The sequence below is a fragment of the Manis javanica genome, chromosome 11 (assembly GCF_040802235.1).
Source record: "Manis javanica isolate MJ-LG chromosome 11, MJ_LKY, whole genome shotgun sequence".
NCBI lineage: Eukaryota > Metazoa > Chordata > Mammalia > Pholidota > Manidae > Manis > Manis javanica.
This window is the reverse complement of record NC_133166.1, coordinates 648,638-672,273: the sequence shown is the minus strand read 5'-3', so window position 1 is coordinate 672,273 and position 23,636 is coordinate 648,638. Positions and strand designations below refer to the sequence as shown.

Sequence of the window (23,636 nt, the reverse complement as noted above, 5' to 3'; positions counted from 1 at the left end):
AATGTGGTCGATATACACAGTGGAATTTAACTCATCCTTTAAAAAGAAGGAAATCCTGCAGTATATGACAATGTAGATAAAACTAGAGGACATTATGGTAAGTTAAATTAACTACAGAAGGACAAACATCTAAGCCCATGAGCTCACTTACATGATGTAGCTAATGTAATCAAACTCACTGATGCAGAAAGTAGAGTGGTGGTTAACAGGAGTGGGTGGGGGTGGAAAAAATAATAAGTTGCCATGAAATGGATGTTGAGTATCTGTTATGAAAGATGAAAAAGCTCCAGATATCTGCTCTACACTATTGTGCTTACAGAGAACAATGCTGTACTATACAAGTAAATGTATATTAAGATCTCATCTTCTTTGCTACAATAAATATAAATAAGTGAATAAAAATTTTAAAGGTGGCACAGAGCAGTCAGAGACAAAACACATTTCATACAGGGAGCAAGCGTAAAAATTATGTTTGGCTTCTCAAGGCTACATTAGAATGCATTGGAATAACATTGTAAAAGTGCTTCAGGGAAAAAAATTATATAATCCTATATCCAAATAAAATATTCTTCAAAAATTTAGGTAAAATAGAGCCATTTTCACATAAAAATGAACAGCTAATATAATTATCTCTATGTTTATGTTTTCAGTATTCAGAAAGTTCTAGTGTGATGAAGATCAGAGATGTCACCTGATAGTGCAATCTTAGATCAGCAGAATCTAGGTCAGCTTGCTGCTTCCTTGATGTGTCAGCTTCGAGAATTATACTGTTGTCTGCCACAAGCACATGCCCATTGTCTGTCTTCTCTGATAACCATGTCTATGTTACATGAGTTCATTAACGATATCCTCAATAACAAAAATCACCACTAACGTTTTGGGAGTGCCTAATAAGTGTCAGACATTTCTCCAAGTTGTTTATGTGCATTTTCTCACTCATTCAGTTTTCTCAATAAACCTATAATACTGTAATGGTATCACTTACATATGGAATCTTTTTTTGAAAAGGTCAAACTAATAGAAACAGTATAGTGGCAGTTGCTGGGGCAGGGATGTGGAGGAAATAGGGAAAGGCTGGTAAAAGGGTACAGACTGTGATTTGTAAGATGAAAAAGTTCCAAGGATCTAATCTGTAGCATGATGACTGTAGTTGGTAATACTGTATTTATCACTGAAATTTGCCAAGAAAGTAGATCTTAATGTGTTCTCACAAAAAAGAAAAGAGACAAAAAAAGCTAAGTATGTGAGATGATGGATGTATTGATTAACTTGATTGTGGGAATCCTCTCACAATATATACATATATCAAATTATTTCATTGTATACTTTAAGTATATTACAATTTTATGTGTCAATTATACCTTAATAAAGCTGGAAGGGGAGGGTAATAGAAAGAGAGAATGGAAACTATACTGTCCATGAGGTAATACCATGTCTTAATAAAACTATCTATATAAGTCCATGTGAGACAAGAGTTCCTGGAGAAGCATTAGGGCAGCATGCAACTAAATAAAGAGTATCGTTGAAATCCTGAAATGTAGGAAACTGAACAAGCCCAAGGTCCATGATAGGAAAGTCTGGCCACACCAGGTCTTCTGGACCCAAAGAAGTCCATGAGCGATTTGAGGGCAGAGACTATGATTTCTGTTGACCATTCACACTGATTCTCAGGTCCAAATAACACACACTAGTTTACTGCTGATTATAATTTATTATTTCTCTCTGTCCACCCATCCTCTTCTCCTGCTCCACGACCAGCCGGCCCAACGCTGTCTTGTATGGACAGTTGCCTCACAGAGGCACACAGTGCCACTGGTTCCAGTCACAGGGTAGGATAGTATGATGCAGAATGCGACTCATCTTCTGTATGGTTTTGTTGGCTCTGTCTGTATGATTATATAGGGGGAAGCTGAGTTTGTCCAGATTCTGGGTGTGATTACACATTATATGATAGATGAGGCCCTGGCACCGGTACTCAGGCAAGGTGGCCCCCATGCGCATCTCTCCTGTGTAATCCATCAGGGCCCAGGACACAGGGGTCCCCTCGGGCCCCAGCAGGCATGTGGTGGGGAAGGTCTGGATACAGCGCTCCACGAATCTCTGACTCCTCTCATTTCCACCAAAATGCCAGAATTTATTCACCAAAGCAGCATGGGTAACATCCAAGGATGAGAATTTAAACATCTCTTGGTTACTGTTGAGAACAAGAGAACAGTCCACAATATCATACATACAGTGGAGCATTATATTTGTTTTCTGCAAAATTGTCTTCGGACAATGCCAATAATAGTGCAGGTAAAGGTGTAGAGTCTGCAGCCAGACTTCCTGGATTCACAATCTCACTGGCTGTGCAATCTTAGAACAGGCAACATAATGTCTCTCTGCCTCCATATTTTCTTTATAAAATAGGGATGTTATTGAGCGAGCCTGTGGCAGGGCGGCAGAGTGGCCCAGGAGTGGCTGCACCCCTAGCAGCTGCCCAGAATCTCCTCCCAGCACACACCCACCTGGGCCAGATCCAAAGGCCGCTGCCAATGTGCAGTTGCCTGGTGCAGGCAGAAGAAACTGGGGCAAGGTGGGAATGGGCGCCGCTCTCGCAGGAGAGCACACCCGGTGGGCCTGCCACTCCCCACAGGGCTCTGCGCTATGCTGACAGTTACCCCACCCACAGCAGCTTAGGGGATTAATCTGGAGGCTGCTCCAGGAGTGCAGGTAACCAACACAGGCAGCAGAGAAGGGCACGGCAACCAGCAAACAGGAGAGGACTTTGTTCTCCCAGCTGACAGATGCGCTACCTGCCTACAGCTACTTCTATCACCACGAAAAGGCAGAAGAATTTGGTCCAGTCCAGAATTACCCAGACAATCCCCAAGAGAGGGCCTGGGGAGATAGATTTTACCAATATCCCTGAAAAAGAATTCAAAATAAAGGTCATAACCATGTTGATGGACCTGCGGAGAAATATGTAAGAGCTAAAGGAGCAAGTAGTGAGGGAGAATACAGAAATAAAACAATCTCTGGAAGGATTTAAGAGCAGACTGTATGAGGTGCAAGAGGCCATTAATGAAATAAAAATCAGAGAACAGGAATACAGACAAGCTGAGGCAGAGAGAGATAAAAGGATCTCCAGGAATGAAACAATATTAAGAGAACTGTGTGACCAATCTAAACAGAACAATATTCGCAATATAGGGGTAACAGAAGAAGAAGAGAGAGACAAAGGGATAAAAAGTGTCTTTGAAGAAATAATTGCTGAAAATTTCCCCAAACTGGGGGAGGAAATAGTCTCTCAGACCATGGAGGCCCACAGAACTCCCAACACAGGGCACCCAAGGAGGACACCACCAAGACACATAATAATTAAAATGGCAAAGATCAAAGACAAGGACAGAGTATTAAAGGCAGCCAGAGAGAGAAAAAAGGTCACCTACAAAGGAAAACCCATCAGGCTATCATCAGACTTCTCAACAGAAACCTTACAGGCCAGAAGAGAATGGCATGATATATTTAATGAATATTTAATGAATGAAACAGAAGGGCCTTGAACCAAGAATACTGTATCCAGCACAATTATCATTTAAATATGAAGGAGGGATTAAACAATTCCCAGACAAACAAAAGTTGAGGGAATGTGCCTCCCACAAACCACTTCTACAGGATATTTTAAAGGGACTGCTCTAGATGGGAGGACTCCTAAGGCTTAATAGATTTCACCAGAGAAAAAAAAATCGCAGCAAAGAAAGCATACAACCCAATACTAACTAAAGGCAAAAAATAAAATCAACAACTCATAAAAGCAGTCAAAGGAAACACAAAAGAGTACAGGATAAAACACCTAACATAAAGAATAGAGGAGGCGGAATAAGAAGGGAGAGAAATAAAGAATCATCAGACTGTGTTATAATAGCTTAAGAAGAGAGTTAGATGGCTAGATAGTAAAGAAGCTACCCTTGAAGGCTTGGTAACCACGAATCCAAAGCCTGCAATGGCAATAACTACATATCTTTCAATAAACACCCTAAATGTAAATGGACTGAATGCACCAATGAAAAGACGCAGAGTAACAGAATGGATAAAAAAGCAAGACCCATCCATATGCTGCTTACAAGAGACTCATCTCAAACCCAAAGACATACATAGACTAAAAGTCAAGGGATGGAAAAAGATATTTCACACAAACAATAAGGAGAAAAAGCAGGTGTTGCAGTACTTGTATCAGACAAAATAGACTTCAAAACAAAGAAAGTAACAAGAGATAAAGAAGGACATTACATAATGATAAAGGGGTCAGTCCAACAAGAGGATATAACCATTATAAATATATATGCACCCAACACAGAAGCACCAACATCTGTGAAACAAATACTAACAGAATTAAAGGAGGAAATAGAATGCAATGCATTCATTCTGGGAGACTTCAACATACCACTCACTCCGAAGGACAGATCCACCAGACAGAAAATAAGTTAGGACACAGAGGCACTGAACAACACACTAAAACAGATGGACTTAACAGACAACTACAGAACTCTATACCCAAAAGCAGCAGGATACATATTCTTCTCAAGTGCACATGAAACATTTTCCAGAATAGACCACATACTAGGCCACAAAAAGAGCCTCAGGAAATTTAAAAAGATTGAAATTCTACCAAACAACTTCTCAGACCACAAAGGCATAAAAATAGAAATAAATCGTACAAAGAAAACAAAAAGGCTCACAAACACATGGAGGCTTAACAACATACATCTAATTAATCAATGGATCAATGACCAAATTAAAACAGAGATCAAGCAATATATGGAGACAAATGACAATGACAGCATAAAGTCCCAACTTATGTGGGATGCAGCAAAGGCAGTTCTAAGAGGAAAATGTATAGCGATCCAGGCCTATTTAAAGAAGGAAGAAAAATCCCAAATGAATAGTCTAAAGTCACAATTATTGAAAAAGAAGAACAAATGAGGCCAAAGTCAGCAGAAAGAGGGACATAATAAAGATAAGAGAAGACATAAATAAAATTGAGAATAATAAAACAGTAGAAAAAATCAATGAAACCAAGAGCTGGTTCTTTGAGAAAATAAACAGAATAGATAAGCCCCTAGCCAGACTTATTAAGAGAAAAAGAGAATCTACACACATCAACAGAATCAGAAATGAGTATGGAAAAATCACGATGGACCCACAGAATACAAAAAATTATTAGAGAATACTATGAAAATCTATATGCTAATATGCTAACAAGCTGCAAATCCTAGAAGAAATGGACAACTTCCTAGAAAAATACAACCTTCCAAGACTGAACAAGGAAGAAACAGAAAATCTAAACAGGCCAATTACCAGCAAAGAAATTGAATCAGTAATCAAAAAACTACCCAAAAACAAAACCCCTGGGCCAGATGAATTCACCACTGAATTTTATCAGACATATAGAGAAGACATAATACCCATTCTCCTTAAAGTTTTCCAAAAAATAGAAGAGGAGGGAATACTTCCAAACTCATTCTATAAAGCCAGCATCACTCTAATACCAAAACCAGGGAAAGACACTACCAAAAAGAAAATTCCAGACCAATATCCCTGATGAACATAGATGCAAAAATACTCAACATAATATTAGCAAACTGAATTCAAAAATACATCAAGAGGATCATACGCCACGACCAAGTGGGATTCATCTCAGGGATGCAAGGATGGTACAACATTTGAAAATCCATCAACATCATCCACCACATCAACAAAAAGAAGGGACAAAAACCACATGATCATCTCCATAGATGCTGAAAAAGCATTTGACAAAATTCAACATTCATTCATGATAAAAACTCTCAACAAAATAGACATAGAGGGCAAGTACCTCAACATAATAAAGGCCATATACAACAAACCCACAGCCAACATCATACTTAACAGCGAGAAGCTGAAAGCTTTTCCTCTAAGATCAGGAACAAGACAGGGATGCCCACTCTCCCCACTGTTACTCAACATAGTACTGGAGGTCCTAGCCACGGCAATCAGGCAAAACAAAGAAATACAAGGCATCCAGACTGGTAAAGAAAAAGTCAAACTGTCACTATTTACAGATGACATGATATTGTACATAAAAACCCTAAAGACTCCATTCTAAAACTACTAGAACTAATATCGGAATTCAGCAAAATTGCAGGATACAAAATTAACACACAGAAATCTGTTGCTTTCCTATACACTAACGATGAATTAACAGAGAAATCAGGAAAACAATTCCATTTACAATTGCATCCAAAAGAATAAAATACCTAGGAATAAACCTAACCAAGGAAGTGAAAGACCTATACTCTGAAAACTACAAGACATTCTTAAGAGAAATTAAAGAAGATACCAATAAATGTAAAGACATCTCGTGCTCATGGATAGGAAGAAATAATATTGTCAAAATGGCCATCCTGCCTAAAACAATCTGCAGATTCAATGCAATCCCTATCAAAATACCAACAGCATTCTTCAAAGAACTAGAGCAAATTGTTCTAAAATTCATATGGAACCACAAAAGACCCCGAATAGCCAAAGCAATCCTGAGAAGGAAGAATAAAGCAGGGGTCATCTCGCTTCCCAACTTCAAGCTCTACTACAAAGCCACAGTAATGAAGACAATTTGGCACAAGAACAGAGTCACAGACCAGTGGAACAGATTAGAGACTCCATACATTAACCCAGACATATATGGTCAATTAATATTTGATAAAGGAGCCATGGACATACAATGGGGAAATGACAGTCTCTTCAACAGATGGTGCTGGCAAAACTGGACAGCTACATGTAGGAGAATGAAACTGGATCACTGTCTAACCCCATACACAAAAGTAAATTCAAAATGGATCAAAGACCTGAATGTAAGTCATGAAACCATTAAACTCGTGGAAAAAAACATAGGCAAAAACCTCTTAGACATAAACATGAGTGACCTCTTCTTGAACATATCTCCCCGTGCAAGGGAAACAAAAGCAAAAATGAACAAGTGGGACAATATCAAGCTGAAAAGCTTCTGTACAGCAAGGAACACCACCAGTAGAACAAAAAGGCATCCTACAGTATAGGAGAATACCGATAAAGGCTTGACATCCAAAATACATAAAGAGCTCATGCACCTCAACAAACAAAAATCAAATAATCCAATTAAAAAATGGGCACAGGATCAGAACAGACAGTTTTCCAAAGAAGAAATTCAGATGGCCAACAGACACATGAAAAGATGCTCCACATCGCTAGTCATCAGAGAAATGCAAATTAAAACCACAATGAAATATCACCTCACACCAGTAAGGATTGCCACCATCCCAAAAGACAACAACCAATGTTGTCAAGGTTGTGGAGAAAGGGGAACCCTCCTACACTGCTGGTGGGAATGTAAACTAGTTCAACCATTGTGTAAAGCAGTATGGAGGTTCCTCAAAAAGCTCAAAATAGAAGTACCATTTGACCGAGGAATTCCATTCCTTGGAATTTACCCTAAGAATGCAACAGCCCCGTTTGAAAAAGACAGATGCACCCCTATGCAGCACTATTTACAATAGCCAAGAAATGGAAGCAACCTAAGTGTCCATCAGTAGATGAATGGATAAAGAAGATGTGGGACATATACACAATGGTATATTACTCAGCCTTAAGAAGGAAATATATCCTACCATTTGCAACAACATGGATGGAGCTAGAGGGTATTATGCTCAGTGAAATAAGCCAGGTGGAGAAAGACAAGTACCAAAATGATTTCACTCATATGTGGAGTATAAGGACAAAGAAAAAACTGAAGGAACAAAACAACAGCAGACTCACAGAACCCAAGAATGGACTCACAGTTACCAAAGGGAAAGGGACTGGGGACGATTGGTGGGAAGGGAGGGATCAGGGGGGGAGAAAAAGGGGGCATTATGATTAGCATGTATAATGTGGGGGGTGGGGCACAGGGACGGCTGTGCAACACAGAGAAGACAAATAGTGATTCTGCAGCATCTTACTACACTGATGGACAGTGACTGTAATGGGATTTGTTGGGAGGACTTGGTGATGGGTGAGTCTAGTAAACATAATGTTCCTCATGTAATTGCAGATTAATGATACCAAAATAAAAAAAATAGGGATATTATTATAATGGGGGATATTAATAGCATCTTCATCAAACATTTGAAGAGTTATTGCCTGAGAAGTATCTAGGACCTTTGATCCACAAACAAAAAGAACTACATAACGATTAAATATTGTTCTTGACATTGCTGGGTCTTTCCACTTAAAATGGAGGAATTGATACCATTTCCATTTTACAGGTAAGATGAATAGGTTAAACAGAAAATAAACGAGTGCCCCGAAGCACATGCTAGCCAGCAGTGACACCAGAGCTTAGGATGTTGGTGTCTGGGAAAGCTGAAGTCCAGGGAGGGGCAGTGATGTGCAGAGCAGGTGGCCCCCGAGTGACAGCCCAGTGAAGTCTGAAGGCCCCTGCAGTGGGGCAAAGGGGCTCCGTGTGGCATCCTGGGAAGAGCCCACAGCGTGAACTAGAAGATCTAGACTCAAGCCCCAGTTATGCCCTCAGCCATCTACATGACCTGAACAAGCTATTTCATCAGCTGAGCTGGTTTTCTGTCAGGAAAATGGGGATGATGTCTTTTACGTTGTGTTTCTCACTGGGTGGCCAAGAGAATCAGATGAGATGATACATGTGGAGGTGGTTTTTCTCAGGTGTAATGTGCCTTAGGGTGTCAATAAAGCTTTTCCAGGCACATGAACACAGAGGGCCAGAGGACTGAGTGTCTCCAGATGAAATCCCTACCATAGGTTTTTAATTTTGTTCAGTGTTAGGTTGGACATCAGTAGGGGAAAATACATAATTTTTTTACATTCTCTTAATTGGAAACTTTTGCTCTGTGAAATGAATTCATAAATGTGGATTTATTAAGCATCTACCATGTGTTCTGGCTATTGAGGATCTTTCTCTGTGAACAACAGGAGGGTCTCTGATCTTATGGAGTTTGAGATATTGGAGGGGAGGATCCAACAGCAAAAAGGTCAGTAAATACACAAATAAGCTGATTTCAAATAATAGTTAAGTGCAATAAAAGGAACTGAAATTGGATTTGTGGTGAAGAATTATGGGGTATGGTTTTGGGGTGCGCTGAGAAGAACTCTCTAAGAAAACAGTATTTGAAAGTTTGAATGGCAAGGAGGAGGCAAGTATGTGAAGGTCAGAGGCAAAGAGCAAGTGCAATGGCTCAAAGGCATGGGGATCAAGTTGCAGAAAGAAGCCCAGAGCTGCTGGTGGGAGTTAGTTAGCAGGGGGGTAAGATGAAGTCTAAGAGGTAATGTAGGCCAGGTCTTATAGGCCCTTGAAGGTCCATAAAGGGGTTAAACTTTTAGTCAAGGTGAGTTTAGAAATGTCAATGGCATTTAGGTGGGTAAACTGACCATAATCCGTGTTACATACCAAAAGGATCATTGTGAAAATGGATTACAGGGGGGCAAAAGTGAATGGAGGGAGAGGAGCTGGGAGGCTACTTTTCAGCAGTGAAAGGGGCCAGTATGCGGAGCATCTTTTTTTGAACTCACAGGGGCTTGTGTTTGCCAGACTGAAGAGGTAAGTTTGCCTCCGCCAGGGAAGGGAGCAATTTCCTTACTGTATTTGGCAACATATAGAGAATGCATTGTGTTTGCGTGACCTTAACCAGTTTAGCAGCTGCAACATTTTGTATCGCTTCATGCAGGCTGGACTGCGAACCTAGAGGGTATAAAGTAGGGAGAAAGTTATTGCACATTTAGAGGCTGCAAGAATCTTCCCAATGAAAGTCTGCAGAACTTAAAGCCAGGCAGTGTTGTTTCTGGTGTTACCAGTAACCATGTGACCATGACCGAGTCCCTCCTGGAGCATGTTTTCTCTTATGTAAGCCAGAGATTATTCTAGAAATCCTGACTACCTCACCGTGAAATCAAAGGAGAAATCATATTTAGAAAATAGTAGCCATCCTAAACTGTGCACATAACTACATGCCCAGGTATTGGTCTAACACCACATTTAATTCTTACATTAACCATCTGTTTTACATATTTTTATTATCCTCGTTTTTTACATATGAGAAAATGGAATAATAGATAAGTTTTACATCACTTGTTCACAATCACAAAGCAAGCAACAGGTAGAGCAAGGATATCTCCCTGGGGAGTCTGACCCTGGACGGCCTGTGATAGCCACTATTGTTCCTCCGACCTAGGAGGTGGCGCAAGGAGCTGTCATTCTTCCTCTAGGAAGAGGCAAGTGGGGGAGCTTTGCTCTCACATCTAATCACCCTAAGAAGTCCTGATTATGTCTGCAAAATATATCACGTCTCCTCAGCCAACAAGAAAACACTTCACTCACAGTTCCTTTTAGCAACCCCATAGTTTTCTACTCCATGGAAGAGGTGGTGGTGGCTGATTCAAGAAATCAAAGGAAATTAAAATCAAGCTAAGTGTCTAGAGTTTGGTAGGAGGTAGAGTTTGAAGGAAGGTGTTCGGGAAGAGAGGAACCTTGCAGGTGGAGGCATGAGCGGCCCCAGCCACCAGCATGGCTCCCACATCCCTTACATACTCTGGATCTGCAGGTGTTGTTTCCAGTTGATGACGTCTGACGTGCCAAGGAATTCTTGACAGTTCTGGGGATCCTTAGAATAGATTTGGTAGCTGTTGGTATAGTGATCAAAGTCATCTGTCATCTCCTGTTTGGTTGGGTAATGTGGAATAAACAAGATTGATTATGCCCAGTGATTGGAACACTTGAGCATCATACTTCATAGTACTGTGCTATTTTACAAACTTGAATATTGATCTTTTTCTTGATGTTCTATCGTTCTTCTCGAATCCGTTGCATCACAAGAGCAAGACAGGGATTTAATCAGCTCTTCAATTTATGATTGGAAAACTTGCTAAATTAGATATTTCTGTGTTGCATTATAACTTCAAATCAACCAAACATGCACCAATTTGGAAAGTGTTATTCTATAGTCTGTCATCCTCAGGAGAAAGAAAGTATTATTGTCAAAGGCAAGCTTCCACTGCAAGAATAAGTCTTATTCTATTTCAAAGAGTCTCAGAACAAATAGATTATGACTATGGCAATAGAGCAATTAACACAGGTAACCTTATATTAGAATTTTCACCTATATAGGATAAATCTATACAAAATGAAGACACATTGTGTCTTTAAAAAGTACACCACAATGCACTATTGTTTTAAGAGATAATTTACATTCCCAACTAAGTTGAAGCACAAAATTTATTCAAAAACATCTTCTCGAAGTCAACAAATAAGAGATGGGATTATTTAAAGATGAAGGAGTCAGAGAACAACTAAGAACAATGTAGAAGAGCTAGAAAATGTGGCACAGAAATGTACTCATAGCTCAGCATTATTATTGTCTGTTGTGAAAATCATATTAAGAAAGCAATTATTCCACTTTTGGGGTTGTTTTTATTGAAGTATAGTTGATATACAGTATTATGTTGGTTTCAAGTACACAACACAGTGAGTGGTTCATCAGTTACCCACATTATTAAATCCTCACCCCAACTAGTATATTACTATCTGTTGACACAGAAAGATGTTACAGAACCATTGAGTATATTCTCTAGGCTGTCCTTCATCCCCATGACTAATTTATATTATGACTGAGGTTTTGTGCCTTTTTATCCCCTTCACCTATTTCACCCACCCACCCCAACCTCTTCTTGATGGTAACCCCCAGTCACTTCTCAGTGTCTATGGGTCTATTGCTGTTTTGTTCATTTTGTTTTGTTTCATTTTTAGATTACATTCATAAGTGAAATCATATGGTATTTGTCTTTCTCCACCTGGCTTGTTGCACTTACCATAGTACCCTCTAGGTCCATCCATGTTGCTGGAATAATTTATTTAAATATCTTCATTTTTGTATTCTGTTTAATTTGGTAGTTTTTAAAAAAAATTATATATTTAATTTTATTTGTAAATATTTTATGTTAAGGTGCTATATGGTTACTATTTTTGCATGCATAAATTTTTACTTTATGTTTTCCAGTGTGCGTATAACATATTTGTACTTGGAATTGTTTTTGGAAACCACCTAGTTTGAGTGATTTTTAAAGGTCTGGTATTGAAGATATATTCCCAAATAAGGCATTGCAATTTGTTCTTTATATTTGCCTAACATTCCTCATATTTACCTCTACGTATTCTTAGGTTTTAGTTCCTCTGTTTAGAATGCATCCTCTGTTCTTGTCAGCATGTCAAAAATTTGTTTATCTTCAAAAATCCAGTTTTGGGAAAATGTCTGCCATGAAGGCTGTCTGATCCTCTCTCTGTATCCCCTGACATCTGTAGTTTGATCATGTCTTGGCCAGTGTCACTTCTGTATCTTGTATGTTTTTGTACATTTTTATACCATGTTGTGGTTTATTTGCTTATCTTTTTTTTCCCTCCAAGCTGTGAGCTTCTTGAGGACAGGGACTTGGTCACCCTCACTGTGATTCATTTCTATATTCCCTGGGTCTACCACATAGCAAGTAAGAGCCCAGAAGTGTCTTCATTCTACACCTGGCACCTTACCTGCTCCTGAGGGCGGATAACCACTGTACTGAAATCAGGCCACTTGTCCACCAGGGCTTTTACCTTGAAGGGGTTTCCCTGGTTCATGTGGAAGACGGTCCCATAAACCTGCAGCATCCAGAGAAAGTGAGAGGGTCATTGTTAGTAAGGGATGGGAAAGAGCCTTGCTTGGTCAGGGTAAGGACTATTTCAATGAAACAAAATTTTATGGTGGAAAAGGGACAAACAGGGCATCTAGGCCAAATAGTTCTCACATTCTACTTTATTATTCCAAATGGAGAGAGATTTTTGGGTCAAACCATACCATGCAAATATTATATGAATATACTTAAATTTCCAGATAAATAAAATGAATAAACTAAAAGCCATCCACTATCACATTGTAGAAGTTAGTATTATATCTTTCCATTTTGTTTCACTTGTTTATGTATACACATACAATTTATTTTTTCTTTAATTTTTATTAAGGTATTATTGATATACACTCTTATGAAAGTTTCACATGAAAAAACAATGTGGTTACTACATTTACCCATATTATCAAGTCCCCACCGACACCCCATTGCAGTCACTGTCCATCAGTGTAGTAAGATGCCACAGAGTCATTACTTGTTTTCTCTGTGCTACACTGTTTTCCCTGTAACATCCCACACCATGTGTACTAAATGTAATACCACTCAATCCCCATCTCCCTCCCTCCTGACCTGCCATCCCAAAACACTCCACAAATGAGGGAAATCATTTGGCACTTGTCTTTCTTCACCTGGCTTGTTTCACTGAGCATAATATCCTCTGGCTCCATCCATGTTTTTGCAAATGGTAGGATTTGTTTCTATCTTAAGGCTGAATAGTATTCCATTGTGCATATGTACCACCTCTTCTTTATCCATTCATCTACTGATGGACACTTAGGTTGCTTCCATATCTTGGCTATTGTAAATAGTGCTGCGATAAACATAGGGGTGCATATGTCCTTTTGAGTCTGAGAAGTTGTATTCTTTGGGTAAATTCCAAGGAGTGGAATTCCTGGGTCAAATCGTATTTCTATTTTTAGTTTTTTAAGGAACCTCCATATTGCTCTCCACAATTGTTGAACTACATTACATTCCCACCAGCAGTGTAGGAGGGTTCCCCTTTCTCCACATCCTTGCCAGCATTTGTTTTTCATAGTCTTTTCGATGCTGGCCATCCTTACTGGTGTGAGGTGGTATCTCTTTGTGTTTTAATTTGCATTTCCCTGATGATTAGTGATGTGGAGCATCTTTTCAAGTGTCTGTTGGCCATCTGAATTTCTTCTTTGGAGAATTGTCTCTTCATATCCTCTGCCCATTTTTTAATCAGGTTATTTGCTTTTTGGTTGTTGAGGCATGTGAGTTCTTTATGTATTTTGGATGTTAACCCCTTGTCAGATATGTCATTTACAAATACATTTTCCCATACTTTAGGATGCCTTTTTGTTCAGTTGATGGTGTCCTTTGCTCTACAGAAACTTTTTAGTTTGATGTAGTCCCATGTATTCATTTTGCTTTTGTTTCCCTTGCTCGAGGAGATGCGTTCAGGAAGAAGTTGCTCATGCTTATATTCAGGAGATGTTTGCCTATGTTTTCTTCTAAGAGTTTAATGGTTTCATGACTCACATTCAGGTCTTTGATTCATTTCAAATTTACTTTTCTGTATGGGGTTAAACACTAATCCAGTTTCATACATGCATTCTCTTACATGTAGCTGTCCAGTTTTGCCAACACCAGCTGTTGAAGAGGCTGTCATTTCCCATTGTATATCCATGGCTCCTTTATCATATATTAATTGACCATATATGCTTGGGTTAATATCTGGACTCTCTATTCTGTTCCACTGGTCTATGGGTCTGTTCTTGTGCCAGTACCAAATTGTCTTGATTACTGTGGCTTTGTAGTAGAGCTTGAAGGTGTGGAGCATAATCCTCCCTGCTTTATGCTTCATTCTCAGGATTGCATTGTCTATTCGGGGACTTTCATGGTTCAATATGAATTTTAGAATGATTTGCTCTTGTTCATTGAAGAATGCTGTTGGTATTTTGATAGGGATTGCACTGAATCTGTATATTGCTTTAGGAAGAATGACTACTTTGACAATATTAATTCTTCCTATCCATGAGCATGGGATGTGTTTCCATTTATTGGTATCTTCTTTGATTTCTCTCATGCATGTCTTGTAGTTTTCAGAGTATAGGTCTTTCACTTCCTTGGTTAGGTTTATTCCTAGGTATTTTATTCTTTTTGATGCAACTGTGAATAGAATTGTTTTCCTGATTTCTCTTTCTGCTAGTTCATCGCTAGTGTATAGGAATGCAACAGGTTTCTGTGTATTAATTTTGTATTCCACAACATCGCTGAATTCAGATATTAGATCTAGTAGTTTTGGAGTGGAGTCTTTAGGGTATTTTATATACAATATCATGTCATCTGCAAACAGGGACAGTTTAACTTCTTCCTTGCCAATCTGGATGCCTTTTATTTCTTTGTGTTGCCTGATTGTCATGGCTCAGTCCTCCAGTACTATGTTGAATAGAAGTGGGGAGAGTGGGCATCCCTGTCTTGTTCCCAATCTTAAAGGAAAAGCTTTCAGCTTCTCACTGTTAAGTATGATGTTGGCTGTGGGTTTACTGTATATGGCCTCTATTAGGTTGAGGTACTTGCCCTGTGTACCCATTTTGTTGAGAGTTTTTATCATGATGGATGTTGAATTTTGCCAAATGCTTTTTCAGCATCTATGGAGATGATCATGTGGTTTTTGTCCTTCTTTTTGTTGACGTGGTGGATGATGTTGATGGATTTTCGAATGTTGTACCATCCTTGCATCCTTGGAATAAATCCCATTTGATCATGAAGGATGATCTGTTTGATGTATTTTTGAATTTGGTTTGCTAATATGTTGTTGAGTGTTTTTGCATCTATGTTCATCATGGATATTGGTCTATAATTTTCCTTTTTTGTGGTGTCTTTGCCTGGTTTTGGTATTAGAGTGATGTTGGCCTCATAGAATGAGTTTGGAAGTATTCCCTCTTCTTCTACTCTTTGGAAAACCTCAAGAAGTATGGATATTAGGTCTTCACTAAATGTTTGATAAGATTCCATGGTGAGACCATCTGATCCAGGTGTTTTGTTCTTAGGTAGTTTTCTGATTACCAGTTCAATTTAATTGCTGGTAATTGTTCTGTTCAGGTTTTCTGTTTCTTCCTGGGTCAGCCTTGGAAGATTTTATTTTTCTAGCAAGTTGTCCATTTCTTCGGGGTCATCCCATTTGTTAGCATATAATTTTTCATAGTATTCTCTAATAATTCTTTATATTTCTGTGGTGTCCGTAATGATTTTTCCTTTCTCATTTCTGATTCTGGTTATGTGTGTAGACTCTCTTTTTTTCTTGGTAAGTCTGGCTAGGGGTTTATCTATTTTGTTTATTTTCTCAAAGAACCAGCTCTTGCTTTCATTGATTCTTTCTATTGTTTTATTCTTCTCAATTTTATTTATTTCTGCTTTAATCTTTATTATGTCCGTCTTTCTCTAGTTTTGTTAGTTGTGAATTTAGAGGGTTCATATAGTATTGTTCTTCTTTCCTTAGGTAGGCCTGTATTATAATATACTTTCCTCTTAGCACCACCTTTGCTGTGTCCCACAGGTTTTGCAGTGTTGAATTATTGTTGTCATTTGTATCCATATATTGCTTGATCTCTGTTTTTATTTGGTCATTGATCCATTGGTTATTTAGGAGCATGTTGTGAAGCCTCTTTGTGTTTGTGGGATTTTTCATTTTCTCTGCTTAATTTATTTCTAGTTTCATACCTTTGTGTTCTAAGAAACTGGTTGTTACAATTTCAAACTTCTTTAATTTACTGAGGCTCTTATTGTGGCCTAGTATATGATCTACTCTTGAAAATGTTCCATGTTCACTTGAGAGGAATGTGTATTCTGCTGCTTTTGGATGTAGAGTTCTGTAGATGTCTATTAGGTCCATCTGTTTTAATGTTTTGTTCAGTGCCTCTGTCTCCTTACTTATTTTCTGTCTTGTTGATCTGTCCTTTGGAGTGAGTGGAGTGTTGAAGTCTCCTAGAATGAATGCATTGCATTCTATTTCCCTTTTTAATTCTGTTAGTATTTGTTTCACATAAGTAGGTGCTCCTGTATTGGGCACATAGATATTTATCATGGTTATGTTTCCTGTTGGATTGACCCCTTAATCATTATGTAATGTCCTTCTTTGTCTCTTGTGATTTTCTCTGTTTTAAAGTCTATTTTGTCTTATACAAGTACTGCAACTTCTGCTTTTTTCTCCCTATTAGTTGCATGAAATATCTTTTTCCATCCCTTTACTTTTACTCTGTGTGTGTCTTTTGGTTTAAAGTGAGTCTCTTGTAGGCAGAATATAGATGGGTCTTGTTTTTTATCTATTCAGTGACTCTATCTTTTTTGGTGCATTCAGACCATTTACATTTAGGGTGATTATCAATAGGTATGTACTTATTGCCATTGCAGGCTTTAGATTCGTGGTTACCAAAGGTTCAAGGTTAACTTCCTTACTATCTCAGAGTCTAACTTAACTCATTTAATATGCTATTACAAACACAATCTAAATGTTCTTTTTTTCTCCTCTTTTTCTTCCTCCTCCATTCTTTATATATTAGGTGTCATATTCTGTACTCTTTGTTTATCCCTTAATTGACTTTGGGGATAGTTGATTTAATTTTGCGTTTGCTTGGTAATTAACTCTTGTACTTTCTTAACTGTGGTTTCATTACCTCTGGTGACAGCTATTTAACCTTAGGAATGCTTCCATATAACAGTCCCTCCAAAATACACTGTAGACACGGTTTGTGGGAGGTAAATTCTCTCAGCTTCTACTTATCTGGAAATTGTTTAATCCCTCCTTCAAATGTAAATGATAATCTTGCTGGATGAAGCTTTCTTAGTTCAAGGCCTTTCTGCTTCATTGCGTTAAATACATCATGCCACTCCCTTCTGGCCTGTATGGTTTCTGCTAGGAAGTCTGATGATAGACCGATGGGCTTTCCTTTGTATGTGATCTTATTTCTCTCTCTAGCTGCTTTTAATAGTCTGTCCTTATCCTTGTTCTTTGCCATTTTAAGTACTACATATCTTGGTGTTGTCTTTCTTGGGTCTCTTGTGTTGGGAGATCTGTGTACCTCCATGACCTGCAAGACTATCTCCTTCCCCAGATTGGGGAAGTTTTCAGCAATTACCTCCTCAAAGACACTTTCTATCCCTTTTTTTCTCTCTTCTTTTTCTGGTACCTCTATAATGTGAATATTGTTCTGTCTGGATTGGTCACACAGTTCTCTCAATATTCTTTCATTCTTAGAGATTCTTTTTTCTCTCTGTGCCTCACCTTCTTTGTATTCCTCTTCTCTAATTTCTATTTCATTTATAATCTCCTCAACTGTATCTAATCTGCTTTTAATTCCCTCCATTGTGCTCTTCAATGATTGAATCTCTGACCTGAATTCATTTCTGAGTTCTTGAGTATTTTTCTGTACCTCCATGAGCATGTTAATGATTTTTATTTTGAACTCTCTTTCAGGAATATTCATGGGGTTGATTTCATTTGATTCTTTCTCAGGTGTTGTATTCATAATTTTTCTTTGAACCAGGTTTCTTTGGCATTTCATATTTATATGTGGTGCCCTCTAGTGCCCAGAAGCTATACTCTCTGGAGCTGCTCAGCCCCTGAAGCAATGTTGGGAGTCACAGGGGAGCCATATTTGTGCCTGGGGGAGGAAAGAGCTTTTCCTGCTTCCCAGCTGCTCTGCCTGTCTCCACTGCCAGAACCAGCAGGCTGAGCACACATGTATAAGCCTATATGCTTCGCATTTGTAGTTGCTGTTGATGGGGCTTCCCTCTGGCTGGCCTAACACCAGGGTAGTGTTTGCTGGTTTGTGAGCCAGGTAGGGCTAGCCAGGAGAAAGACGCAGTAGGCTGGGTATCACAGAGGGGGTCTTTTTAGCTGTGGAGCCAGCCTGGGAGCTGGGGCACCTGTAGGTTGAGAAAGTTCCCAACCTGCTGGGCAGAGTGCACCTGGACAATTTTGTCTAGCTGTCCTTTCTCCTGAGCAATAAGCTCTGTGCAGTCCTTGCCCCTTTAGCAGCCCTCTTGCTGTTGGGAAGTCTTTCAGACTGCCCACCTTTCTTTTGTCCCAGAGCAGCCGGATATGGATCCCTGCTTTACACAAGTGGCTGGAATCTCAGTCTCTCCAGGTATCCTGCCTGTCTTAGCTTTCCAACCCCACAATCATGAGAGTATCATGAAAGCACCATGAAATGTAGGTTTCTGCTCCCAGAGCAGATCTCCGGAGTTAGGTATTCAGCAGCCCCAGGCCTCCACTCCCTCCCTGCTCTGTTTCTCTTCCTCCCACCAGTGAGCTGGGGTGGGGAAGGGCTTGAGTCCCGCTGGGCCACGGCTTTGGTACGTTACCCTGTTCTGTGAGATTTATTCTTTTCTCCAGGTGTATCCAGTTTGGCGTAGCCCTCTTTCCTGTTGCTCTTTCAGGTTTAGTCATATTAATTATATTTTCATATTATATGCGGTTTTAGGAGGAAGACTCTGTCTCACCTCTCATGCTACCATCTTTCTATACAAACAATGAAATTACCTAATATATATCAGTTTAACATCTACCTCCCTAACCCCCACCCCCACTATACTGCAGCCATATTTCCATATCAATAAACAAATCTACATAACCGTTCTTAATGACTGCATGATATCGACTGTATGGAAGGACTCTAATTTAATTTTCTCATCAGTTCAGTTTTTCCTAATCATTGTGGTTAACAGTTTATTCTTCAAGGAACCTTTTTTTTTAATTTTGCTTAAATCTTTGCAAATATGGCTGTTCTTACAAATATCAGAAGAGAATTTCTGGGTCAAAGGTCGACTGCCATTTAAAGATTCTTTTTTCTTACACATATCTCCAGATTACTTTCCAGCAAGGTTAATGAGTTATTGCCTATTTAATAGAGACAGAACATAGTGTTAAAAGCCCAAGGTTTGTTGATCAAAGTCCAAGAACATCAAACATTGGGCAGTCTATTTAATCTTTTCCACAACTATCTGTTCAAACCCTGGTGCCCTCAAGCAAGGCCTTGTGGAGGCTTAGAAAAAGAGACCTCCAAACTGGAAGGGTCTCTGTGGTTTTGGGGAAAGGAGGTACAACAGTACACCCAAGGTCGGAGCTCAGGACCTCAGGGCAGTTGGAAGCGTGGTGCTTCAGCAGATGGCATGGAAGGATGCTGAAGCCCAAGAGCCAATGGAATGATGAGCCTTTCAATGGCTAAAGAGCACAGCTCCCCCTGTGCCTTCCTACTCTTGCCATGAAACATCTATGTGGGACTAAGGAGACAAACTTTGACTTTACTGAGTTTTTACAAAACAAATTTCTGCCATCAGCAGAAGCTGAATATAGAAATTAAATGCAGTTTTGGAAAAAACAAAGAGGTGACATTTTTTAAACACTGGAGTTTGGGACCAGTAACATTTATACACACTAGATTAAAAATAAGTGGAATCATTCCTCTGTTCTATGCCCATGGTAGCATCACTAAGCCAGAACACAGTGATCTGGGCAGTCACTGCAAATTGAGTGGATTGAAGCTGACACATGAGATAGACCTATTCAGTGTCCAGCATTTGGAGAAATAGATGGGCAGTCCTTCAGGCCATAACACATAAATCTTTCCCTCAACTGAGACTTTAGTGAGCACTGAATAAGAGTGAGTTTTAGGTTATACTGTTGTAATAAGAGTCATTCATAGAAATATTCTGTATTTCTACTAATGAGAAAAAAAACTTATGTTATCAAAGAGTCACCTGGGTAGAGAGGAGAACCACCTACTTAACTACAGTTGAGGATCTAATATTGAGGGTTACTTCACCTCACAATAGAGTTGGGATAAGGGTAATGCCAAGGGTTTTCTCAAAAGAGATGGGGTCCATTTAATACAAGTAAACAACCATTCAAATCCCAGAGATCTGCCCTATGGAAGAAAATAATTAACCTGGAAAGCTTTTCAAAGTAACCCATAATAAAAATATGTCAGTCAACAGAACATCTGACTTATTTACTACCTTCTTCTTATTAAAAAAAAAGGTCATCTGTAGGATGAGTTAATTCATTGTACAGGACCGCCAGTTCAAGGCAGTTAAGAGTTATAAACAAATGGTGGGTAGTGCTTACCAAAGTGGATGCTTTTAGTTTTAGCGTAGTTGATCTGGAGTCACTCTTTCTGGTAATAATTAAAGAGCAGACAGGTGTGCACTTGATCCATGTCTATTTCCTTTCCTTTCCCCCAAATGCACAGTCACCCTGATTAAAAGTGGTTGGTTCCTTTAGAGAAAACTGGAAGGAAGATTGGCAGGACACCTTTTTGCAGTGTAATGAGTCCTTCCTCAAGGGCACCCATCCTTCTTTTTGTTCAAGGGGTTAGAAGTTTATCATTACTGATCTTTTCAAAGACCTGGATGTCAGATCCATTGATTTTCTTATTGTTTTTCTCTTGTAAAATTTATTGGCTTCTGCTCTTACCATTAATAATGTCCAGTTCTGTTTGTTTTGGGGTTAATTTACTCCTCTTTCTCTAGTTTCTAAAGTAGAAACTCAAAGCATTGACTTGAGACCATTATTCTCTTTTTAGTATAAGCACTTAATGCTATATATTTCCCACTTATCGTTGCTTTACTTGCATGCCAAAACTTTTGATATGTTGTACTTTTGTTTTCATTCAACTAAAATATGTTGTAATTTTCCTTGTGACTGTGAAGCATGGTTTATTTAGAAGTGTGTTGTATAATTTCTAAAAATTTCGGTATTTTCCAGATACTTTTCAGATTTTTTTTAAGTTTAATTCTGTATTGTTCAAAGACATATTTGGTATGATTTAAATTTTTTCAATTCTTTAAAGTATGGTCTATCTTGGTAAGTATTGCATGTGCATTTGAAAATATTCCATATGTATTCTGCTGTTGTTAAGGGAAAATTCTATAAATGTCAATTAGTTCAAGTTGGTCAATAGCATTTTTCAACTCTTTTATGTACTTACAGGTTTTCTGCCTATTCTATAAATTACTAAGAGAGGAATGTTGAGGTCTTTTATTATACTCAACGGTTTACCTATTTCTTCTTTCAGTTCTATCAGTTTGTGTATCATGTACTTTGAGCCTCTGTTGTTAGGTATAAACATTTCAGGATTTTTTATATTTTCTTGGTGAATTGATGCCTTTATTTTAATGTGATGGCACTCCTCGGTAATATTCTAGTCTCTTTGCAACATATTTTATTGTAAAAAAAAAGCACACTCTTTCTATAGTACAAAATTATCAGTCGTTTACTAAAGCAAATTTTCTGTCTCATTCTAAATTGAATTTAATCCTTTGGGGGTTTGACAAAATAGAAACTAACCTATTATTAACTTCGAAGAAGAATCATAGTGGTTAACCTTTCATTAGGCACTTGATTATTTAGGAACAAGAAACTGAACATTACTGTGTTACTTTCAGCAATTCTGGGAAAGCTTCCAGTGTTATCTAACATCGTTTTTGGAAGGGCCAAGGGGACATTTTGGGTCATCACAGAGCAAAGATCATGGTGGATTCGAGTCATAACATTGCCACTTGCTACTGGCATGATCTTGGAAAAGTCATGTAGTTGAGCCTCCGTTTCCTGTTTGGTTACATGCATATAATATGCCTTCCCCACAGTGAAGTTGAGGGAATGAAATGAGATGCAAGATGAATGCGTGCCTGGTACAGAACAAGCTGAGGAATGCTTGTTTTCCTTCCCACCTTTTCCATAGGCAGCTGCTGATCCTTTTTTTTCCCTGAGAATGTTCAACTCTTACCTTCAAGGACTCGGGGAGGCTGCTCCTCAAGGATTTCTCCAGCATCTGCAGCACTTGTGAACCTTGTAGGTGGAACATCTTGGCAAGTACCTTAACCTAGAGAGAGAATCAAGAAACATCAAGGAATGAGAAGTGACAGAAGATACACGAAGACAAAACAGATGCAATAGGCAGTTGTAGCTAATGGTCTCTCTCTTTTTTTTCTTTTGGTGTCATTAATGTACAATTACTTGAACAACACTGTGGTTACTAGACTTCCCTCTATTATCAAGTCCCCCCCACATACCCCATTACAGTCACTGTCCATCAGTGTAGTAAGATGCTATAAAATCATTACTTGTCTTCTCTGTATATATTGCCTTTTCCGTGTCCCCCCTACCGCTACATTATATGTGCTAATCGTAATGCCCCTCTTCCCCCCCTTATCCCTCCCTTCCCACCCATCCTCCCCAGTCCCTTTCCCTTTGGTAACTGTTAGTCCATTCTTGGGTTCTGTGAGTCTGCTGCTGTTTTGTTCCTTCAGTTTTTTCTTTGTCTTTATACTCCACATATGAGTGAAATCATTTGATAGTTGTCTTTATCCGCCTGGCTTATTTCACTGAGCATAATACCCTCTAGCTCCATCCATGTTGTTGCAAATGGTAGGATTTGTATTCTTCTTATGGCTGAATAATATTCATTGTGTATATGTCCCATATCTTCTTTATCCATTCATCTACTGATGGACACTTAGGTTGCTTCCATTTCTTGGCTATTGTAAATAGTGCTGCAATAAACATAGGGGTGCATATGTCTTTTTCAAACTGGGCTGCCGCATTCTTATGGTAAATTCTAAGGAGTGAAATTCCTGGGTCAAATGGTATTTCTATTTTGAGTTTTTTGAGGAACCTCCATACTGCTTTCCACAATAGTTGAACTAGTTTACATTCCCACCAGCAGTGTAGGAGGGTTCCCGTTTCTCCACATCCTCACCAACATTTGCTGTTGTTTGTCTTTTGGATGTTGGCCATCCTAACTGGTGTGCGGTGATATCTCATTGTGGGTTTAACTTGCATTTCTCTGATGATTAGCGATGTGGAGTATCTGCTAATGGTCTGTTTTTATCCCTGCTGTTTCACTGGTGTCCCATTCACTAACTTTAAGGAAGGATAAAACTGGCACAAAGCA

General features: G+C 38.9%; 1 protein-coding gene across 3 annotated transcripts in view; it reads right to left on the bottom strand.

Moving 5' to 3' along the window:
* Nucleotides 1–1,662: 1,662 nt before the first annotated feature.
* Nucleotides 1,663–23,636, bottom strand: part of LOC108407616 (glycine N-phenylacetyltransferase-like) — a 41,033-nt gene continuing 19,059 nt past the window's right edge. For 2 of the 3 annotated variants that reach the window (XM_073215795.1, XM_073215796.1), the window contains 5 exons: nt 22,470–22,565; nt 12,584–12,691; nt 10,592–10,718; nt 9,577–9,745; nt 1,663–2,194 (listed from right to left, as the gene is read on the bottom strand). In XM_073215795.1, coding sequence (XP_073071896.1) covers nt 1,792–2,194; nt 9,577–9,745; nt 10,592–10,718; nt 12,584–12,691; nt 22,470–22,547 — 885 coding nt within the window. In that variant the 5' untranslated portion in view covers nt 22,548–22,565 and the 3' untranslated portion in view covers nt 1,663–1,791. The remainder of the gene's footprint in view (nt 2,195–9,576; nt 9,746–10,591; nt 10,719–12,583; nt 12,692–22,469; nt 22,566–23,636) is intronic. The other variant, XM_073215793.1, reaches the window with a different exon arrangement.